This window comes from Panthera tigris, chromosome A3, assembly GCF_018350195.1.
Source record: "Panthera tigris isolate Pti1 chromosome A3, P.tigris_Pti1_mat1.1, whole genome shotgun sequence".
Lineage (NCBI taxonomy): Eukaryota > Metazoa > Chordata > Mammalia > Carnivora > Felidae > Panthera > Panthera tigris.
In genome coordinates this window covers 113,394,808-113,403,996 of record NC_056662.1, presented here as the reverse complement: position 1 = coordinate 113,403,996, position 9,189 = coordinate 113,394,808, and the positions used below count along the sequence as shown (strand labels likewise).

The window sequence follows — 9,189 nt, the reverse complement described above, 5'->3', positions numbered from 1 at the left end:
CCATTTACCATTTAGACCTCTTCATTTCTTCCCCTCAAGCACAAAGCTCCAGACATACTGTCTTCTTTCGGTTCTTGAAACACTCCTGCTTGTTTTTGACTCAGGTACACGGCTTCTTTATCCTGCCTTGAATAATCTTCGCAGAAAGACTTTTGTCTTTCAGAAGTCAAATTTTATTTCCTTTCTCTGACTACTATAAATGAGCTACTCAATCACACTTTGTAGCATGACTCTATTAATAATTTCCTTGTTTCAAGCCGGCTCAACCAGGGCTGAACCCATGACCTGGAGATCAAGACCTGAGATGAGATCAAGAGTCAGATACCCAACCAATTGTACCACTCAGGCTCTACCCCACCTCACCTCATAACTCTATTTTTACATGACACTATCAATATATTAAACATTGTTTTCTCCCTACTTGTTTTGTGCCTTCTTACTAGTATTTAATTTTCATAAGACTATTTCCTGATACTTATGTGCTGGAGACTCAATCGTTATCAAACTATTTTATTTCCTGTATTCTATAATATTACTTCCGTAATAAAATTAATTGTATGTCAATTTAGTGTTTTAGGAAATAGAACACGATATTCTGTAATTAGTCTGAGTTCAAATTCAACTACTACAGAGACCCAGATGTACGCCTTTGGGCAAGCTTCTTACTCTTCCGGCTTCCTCAAATGGGAATACTATTTATTTCACAAGGTATTGCAAAAAAATTAAATCACGTAACATAAAAATGTTCAGCACTAAGTGAAAATTTGCCAGCATTAGAAATAAATGCCAAAGGCTCCTTGACTTTAGCTCTCTACTCCACCTGAGCCTCGGTAGGGTCGCTCTAGCCTCTACCTTCACCTCTATAGAACTCAGGGGCAACCCAGGAGGGGGCGGGAACAAGAGGTCCATGCACGCACTTCCGCCCCCGCGTCTCTCTCAGCCAATCGGCCTCTGATACCCCACCCCTTCCGCTCTAGGGAAAAACTAGCTCCCAGGGCGTCTTCCGGCGGGAGCTGTGCTGCTCCTTATCATGGTGAGTTGGCTGGGGGTGTGAGGGTTTCTGTCGTAGGTGATTCCTCTTATCTGTTCTCAACCTGAAGCGGCCTTGACATGCCTCAGCTGCCCAGAGGAGGGGGTCCTCGAAGTTGTCCTCCGGCGTCCGGGGAGAAGCGGCTGACGTCCGAAGCATTCCTCCTAGAGTTCTGATCCCTCTTCGCTCCCTCACCCCGTTCCTTAGACGCTCGGGATCCCAGCCCTGCTCGAGGCCGAGTTTCCAATTCTTAGCAAGTTTGACTTTCCCCTGCCGAGATTTATTTGCTATAGAAATAAGTCTCCACAGGCGTCAGCGACTACCCCAGCAAAAGATGTGAAAACAAGTCCCCAACAACAGCGACCCTATTTAGTGAGGCTTATGGTGACAACACTGTTGGCCTTAATATGAATAGGGTATTGAGACTGACTCCCCACTGTGCAACTTGGCTTTATGGAGTGCCTGATGCAGCTTTCAAAAGGCCAGTGACTGGAGAAAGTCCAGGTGTTGGTAAAACGTCTTTGGTGCACTTTTCCCCGGCGTTTGTAGATTCCAGTATACCTTATGGTTTGGGGGATGTGATGTTTAATCTAAAGGGGTTTTGTAAGAGAAATTAGTCTCGTTATGCCTTTAGAAATCAAGTGTATGGCTCTCCGAATTTTATCAAAAGATATATTGATTGTAACTTTAGCGTCAAAAGAGTATGCACCATTTTATCTAAAAAATTCATGGATTTCTTACTGATCGACTACGGAGGAGAAAAGGACCACGTTTCAGTGTGCCGAAGCCATTGTTACTCTAAGTCTTTTTCCTTGAGTGGGTATGGTCGATAAAATGTTTCATTTATACTTATATTTTTCTGTAAATTTTCTGTAATCCCTCTTTTACACACAGAAAGTGGGTAAAAGTTTACTTTTGGGGATCTAACCAAATAGCCTTCGAGCTCCTTTCTTCAAAATACTCACCACTGTGTAGCCAGAATTAAGTTTATAAAATTTGACCATGCTACTCCCTTGCTCACTTGATTAAAATCCTTCCATTCACCACGCCGCATAATCCTCAAGATAAAGTCCTGTTTGCCACGGCATACCAACGTGTTGTCAAGCTTCTTTATAGCCTCTTTTTGCATATACTTATTTTCATTTTCCGGTCACAGTGAACAGCTTGCAGATCATGCTCTAAGGATTAGGCCTTTGCACCTAACTCATGCATGCTCTTCTGCGGAAATCATTGATCTCTCACTACTCATTATTATCAGTGTAATCCTTACATGTCCTTTAGTCTCTCATGAGCCTTTCTGCCCTGTCTCCAGATTCTGTTAGGCACCTCCTCCATGGTCCCATAATAACTTGGTGCTAATTACCAATAACATCTGGCCCTTAACAGACTGTTAAAATTGTGTATTCAGGTGTCTTTCTCACTTCCTAGACTGTAAGCTCTTTGAGAGCAGGACCTCTGTATTCACTCTGGTATTCCCAGAGCCTTGTAACAGTGCCTGGCCCAGAAGAGGTTTTTCAATATAAACCTGTTTTATAAAACACCAAATAAATATCTATGGCACTAAATTTTTATGCTTGAAACATTAGTAATACAGGAAAATAGTAGCATTTAAGGTATTATATGCAAAGCACAGTGCTAGCTTAGAAAATGTAAAGGAAATAATAGCCCTTGTCATTAGTGAAGTTACCAAAAAATTAACTTCAGTGCAAGATGACAAGATGAAAGCTATCCTCTGGTTCATTACAAAGCAAGTGGCATAAAAAACAGTATCTTTTGGAATAATCTAGGAAGGCTTCATATAGAAAGTCACCCATGAAACGGTGCTTTGTGCCTTACTTCATCACTCTGAATCTACTTTTCATTACTCTCATTTGAACGAGGAAACAGAGGTCAAGTAACTTGCCAGGTATTACAGGGCTGTTAGAGCTTGGGTTAGACAAGTCTGGCCTTTTCATTCTAGAGTGTTAACCATCATGAGACAGGGGTACACCAGTTTAGTTTGAGTTGATTTCCTACCTGAAGCAAGAGGTAAAGCTGGAAAGAAACTGAGGCTAGGTCATTGAAAGCATTGAATTTCACATTGTAAAATTACGAGTTTATCTTGATAGCAGTGGACAGCCAATGTAATTTTGGAAAAAGTGACATGAATTTAGGATTTTCGTGGGTTCTTACCTCTTTTAGCTAATATCAGAATGGCATCAGAAATGGCCCTCTGCCTTTTAAAAACCTTATTGTCTCAACCTAAAACTTAAGTTAAAGTAACTTAAATAATTTAAAGTGGGATGAAGGTAGAAGATAACAGTATTAAGCAGAATTTATTTTTGGGACAAAATAACTGACATATAACTCATTAAGAATAGGGTATATTCATTAACATTAACATTCATTAGCATTTCAAATGAAAGTAGCATATTGTTCCTTTTCACCTGAAGTAGCTTAGCAAAGCCTTAGAGTTACACACACACTGTCTTTATTCGGATAGCAAAATCAGTAACACTTTGTTCTAATGCTTTATTTTTATATTTTAAAGTCTGTTTCACTTAAAAATTTTTTTATTATGGAAATTTTCAAACATAGGAAAGTAGAGTATAATGGGCCCCCGTGTAGCCATCACTTGGCCTCAACGATTATCAACATTCTGGTTTTTTTATGCCAGATTTCTAGTGGCTCAACCTTATTTTTTGCCTTTTCTGAGTCTCAACCTAATGTAACTAATGACATGTCTGAGTTTTGAAGGATGGGATATATATTTTTTTTATATAACTACTGAGATGTTCCCAGATGCTAACTGTGGGAAAATCATACCTGTGCTCGAGTTGAATCTGAGTTTTCCTCACTTTAAATCTGTTAACATTCAGTTCCACTGCTTTCTGTGGAGTTTAAGTGTTTAAGTCAAAGCAGCCAGTGGTAATGAGGTAGAAATGTAGTACGGTTGTTAATGGTGATCATGGCCTTACCATCTAGGAAAGCATTTTGCTAAAATTAAAATCCAAATAAATATTTAAGTACATGGCACTTAGCAATCAAATTATTGTACATGACCCACTGAAAATTGTGAAAGACTTTTTTTTTTTATCCCTAGAAACAGTACTTTGCTTTTGGAATAATAATTAAAAATTATTTTTTCCACAGTTTGTCTTTCCTCCCAGAGTTTTCTTTGTTTTTATTTTTCATAGGGTATTATATTCCCAAGATAGTGATGAAATTATACATCCATAAATTTCTTCAAGTACTCGATAGTTTTGTGTTTTAACAGAATAAAAAATCAAAGTAAGAAATATAGTAAGGATCCAACTTAATTTTTCCAAGAAGCCATGTATGGAGTAGCTTATATTTTCTCCTGCTGATGTTGGATACTGCTTTAATCATAAAACAGTTTCCCATATGTGCTTAAACTCTCCTTTATGCTAAGGTTTCCTATACTTGAGTGACAAATTCTAGTCTCCAGTTAACATTTCTTCTCTTGCTAACCCCACCGCCATGCCTTTTCTCTACTGGACCCATACTGTGAACTAACAAGGACTACAGAGGCTAGCCAGGATGCTAGACACTTTGCCTAAGACAGAACCTCTTGATTAGGTAAATGTAATATTTTATTTCCAGCAGAGCTGTTTGGCAAATGGTTTGCTTTTCTGGTTCAAAATTACCTAATCCACTTAAAAATAAAAGGGTATAGTCTGGTGCTAAAATGCCTGGGTTTGAATTTCTGCTCAGTCAGTTGTTAGCAATGTCCCCTTGGACAATTTACTAAAAATTGTTTCCAGCTCATAGATTATTGTGAGAGTTAAATAGATACTTATAAAGTGTTTAGAATAATTGCCACATACTGAGTGTTCAGTAAATGTTGTTACTATTATATCGCATCACAGGATATGAAAAAGATTACATGCTTAAATGCTGATTTGTTTATTTTTGTTTATTTTAAAGGGGACAATTCATCTCTTTAGAAAACCACAGAGATCTTTTTTTGGCAAGTTACTACAGGAATTTAGACTTGTAGCAGCTGACCGAAGGGTAAGTTATTTATTAACTCTATTTTTGATCATTGCACAGACAACATAATGACATTGAAAAAGATCATTTTTAAGGTACAAAGAAATTACTCTTGATCCCACCACACTGGTTTTATTTTTAAGTAAACTCTACACCCAATGTGGGATTTGAACTCAACAACCCTGAGATCAAGAGTCACATGCTCTACTGACTGAGTCAGCCAGGCGCCCCACCACACTGTTTTCATTTTTTTATGTTGGATAAGCAATTTTTTTTTAAAGTAATCTCTGTGCCCAGTGTGGGGCTCTAACGCACAACCCCAAGATCAAGAGTTGCGTGCTCTACCAACTGAGTGAGCCAGGCACCCCTGAATAAGCACATTTTTAATGTAAAAGTATAGTATTTTCATACACAGTTGTTTGCTTGGGAGGAAGCTAGGCTTCAGTTTAGGTTCTTATTCTAATTCTAATGAGTGTTAAAGATAAATTATTTTGTGATTGCCTTTTATTTATTTTTTTCAGCATCTCAACTTTATTTTTTACCTTTTTTTTTTTTTTTTTTTTTTTACAAATCTAATAATAGGTGTAGTTTGAAGCCATGTTTACTTATTTTTAGTGTATGGAAGGAAAAATAATTTATGCTTTGATACTGTAAGTAAAAAGATAATTGGTTTGATCTCAGGGTTGTGAATTCAAGCCCCATATTGGTCACCAATATAGACCTAGTTTTGTTTTCATTGTTCTCGTTATTGTGTAAATTATACTATAAGCTCCCTGAAGACAGTGACTGTATCTTATTTTGTCCACTTTTTAATAAAAGTACAAAATAAGCAATAAATATGTGAAGAATTTCAAATACACCTAGCTTCACTGGAACATAAGTAAACCAGTGATATTGGCCATATATTGTGATACTTGACTAGAGACTCTGTTCTTTGTTTTTTATCACTGTATCTTCTGTTTGCTAAAACCTTGGAATATAGACAGAACTCAATAATTCTAATATTTGCAAATAGTATACTGCTGTGGTTGTTAAAGAGCCAAAGGTAGGAAATTCATCTGCTACTTGTGTGTCTAGTCCGTTTAGGATGATCTTTTGAAAACAGGTAAGTAGAACTTTATAATGTTCTATGGAAAGCAACCACATTACAGAAGTAAACAGGAAACTCCTGAACCATATACAGTACACCACAGAATTGGTAGTAGGAACAAAACTGATCTAGGAACACCTACATTGTGCAGATAACTCTATCATAACTTAAATCTTACAAGATGTACCCTAGCTCGTCTCTTTTTACTACTACTCCTATCTTAGTTCTTGGTAATTTCTTATGAGGAAGATCCTTACCTCTCAGTTCCTTACTTCCTTACCACAAATAATCTTGTCATACATCCCTTCCAACTATCCACTTCTATGATCATACTATAGACATTATCATTTATAATAGCTAAAACTGCCTGTTGTCTCATTTTCAAGCATTTCACTCATAGTTACCATCTGTCTTTCCAGTTCACTCCTTGTATTACCCCAATTCCAGTAATTCTTCAGTCTTACTAGGATCTCTAATCCATTGACTGCCATCCTTTCACTATTTTTTACTTCTCTTATCCTCATTTGCTTACTTATCCAGTTTAGATTCTTTGGTTCATCATCACCAATTTCATGCATATGTCTTAAACTCCTTTGTGCCCTCCTTCCATCTATCTCTCATCCTCTGATACTTTCTGCAAATCCTTAACATCATTAAGTTTACTTTCCTCCTACTCTGTGGCTGCACCCAATTGAATGTAGCCTGAGAGAAACATGGTGACTGGTCTGATTTTAAATTCATGGTCAAGTATGCCATTAGAGCTGCCCATTCTATATTTTTTAGTTCATTCACTTTTCCATTTTTCTAGATGGTTATTTCAACCCATTTTCTTTCACTTCTGTCCTCAAACTTCCAAAACCTTATTCATCCTCACTCTGACCTATTGGTCTTGCTTCCTGTTTCACTAAAGGAAAAGAAGTAATCAGAAAACGCTTCCACATCCTGTCATCCACCAACACTATCTCTGCGCCTGTCTCTATAAACGAACTCTGTTCTTTGTAAGGCCAGTGCCTCTACTTGTTGCTTACTCAAAGACAACTTTCCTACGATTGTTCCTTCTGTCTCTTGCATCATTGTTCCTTCTTGCATCATTATTACATGCCATGTCTTCCACTGTCAGCTACTCCCTCATTTCTCTGCTTCCTTTTATAGAACAACTACTTAAAAGAATTGTCTTTACTCTGTTCACTTTCTCTTCTCCCTGGCTCTACTTCCCACCAATCCACTGTAACAGCTTTAACAAAGTAATAACCTCTGTGTTGCCAAAATCAATGTTCATTCTCATTTCCCATGTTACTTAACCTTCAATAGCATTTGACAAAAATTGGTCACTTCCTTAAAGCACTTTTTTCATTTGGACTGAAACATCACTCTTGGTTTTCCTTCTACTTACTTGGCTGTTGTTCATCACTTTCCTGTCATCTTTCTGATCTTTAAGTTTTAGAGCATCCCACCTCTTAGAGCTTTAGCCTCTGTTGCTTATGTTTGTTACATCTAGGTGACACTGACTTCATATGCTGATGACCCCATATATATATCCCAATCTCTAACTTCTCCCCTACTTCTAGATTCCTATGTATAATGGCCCTTTCAGCATTTCTACTTGGATATCTAACAGGCATCTCAAATTTAATATGGTCAAACCTGAACTTTGATTTTCTGTCCCTTCCTCACTAAATGGCCACTCTTTTCTTGCAGTGCACAGGCCAGAAACCCTGGAGTTGTTCTTACCTCTCTTTCTCTTGTTCCTCATCCATTTTATAAGTAAATCTTGCTAGCTCCATCTTTAATATAGTACTTAGAATCTGACTCTTTTAACACTCTCTTACCAACTTCAAAGCCACCATTTCTCACATGGATTATTGCAGTCATGTTCCAAATGGTCTTCCTACTTCTCTCTTTGCCCTTATGCAGTACATTCAAAATAGAGAAGCTAGATGATCTTTTATGAAAGCTAAGTCACTTTCCATCTCATTTGAAATAAACCCCAGGTCTTTTGCTAGCATACAAGATACTACTCGATGGAGCCCCAGATTCCCTCTCACCTCTCTTGCCTAGCCATCCTAGGCCAGGTACTCTTCTATCTTAGGGCATTTGCGCCGTGGTACCCATTTTCTTTCCCAGATATCGCATGCTTAGCACCTTTGCCTCTGTAAAATCTCAGGTCACATGTTACCTCACCAAAGGGGTCTTTTTTGACTACCCTGTCTACTGTCTAGTAGAGCAACCTTTCCATGATACCCATTACTGAGTTCTTACACACTTTATTTTTCCTTTGTAGCACTTACCACCACCTGATGTTATATATTTGTTTGTTGTCTGTCATCCCAGCTAGATTATAAGGTCCATGTTTTGTTCATTGCTGTATCTCCAGTGCCTAGAAAAGTGTCTGTTACAAAATAGGTACTCAAATATTTGTTGATGAATAGCTTGATTCATCAGTAGAGCTTCAGAGAAGGTCATTTTCAAATTACATGCTTTTATCCTCTTTTTCTGACTATTCTTCAATCCCTGTCCTGACTAGAGCTCATGTCCAGTCATTTCATTAATGTCCTCACTTTTAGAGTCCCTTGTCCCATTAACCTATCCTATCAGCTCTCAGTCTCTGACATCCCTACCTCACCTGCTTCTCTGGTTTTGCTCCTAGGGGTAGGGGAACCTGCAGAATGCTGTCTACCATAAATTCATGCTGGTAATTCTTTTCTCTTTTTTGACAATTCAGTAGTATTCTCACTATAATAGCTATTCTGCAAACTCTCCTCTTGATTTAAGTTCTACTTTACCATATCCCTTAATTTTCGAAAAACACGTTGTTCTTTTCTGGAGATTTATAAGGTATTAGCTCTGTGCAATTTCACTGTCACTTCTTTCTGCCTCACAGTTTCTGTCCCTTCAGTCACCTTCTTACCCTTCTCACCTTTCTGAAAAGAGTTGTTCTTCATTCTAAACCTGCATTTTCCATCTGTGTTCTAAAGCCATCCTATCTCACACGTGACTTTTGCAATTATATCTGTTTAATCCTAATGCCTACATATAATTCCCTTTTCGCTAATTTCTTTCACTTCTACATTCACAC

General features: G+C 37.8%; 1 protein-coding gene across 2 annotated transcripts in view; it reads left to right on the top strand.

Annotated features, from left to right (window-relative positions):
• Positions 1–958: 958 nt before the first annotated feature.
• SLC30A6 (solute carrier family 30 member 6) overlaps positions 959–9,189 on the top strand; it is a 40,823-nt gene continuing 32,592 nt past the window's right edge. For both annotated transcript variants that reach the window (XM_007082449.3, XM_007082448.3), the window contains exons 1-2: positions 959–1,033; positions 4,958–5,044. In XM_007082449.3, the coding sequence (XP_007082511.1) occupies positions 1,031–1,033; positions 4,958–5,044 (90 nt within the window). In that variant the 5' untranslated portion in view covers positions 959–1,030. The remainder of the gene's footprint in view (positions 1,034–4,957; positions 5,045–9,189) is intronic.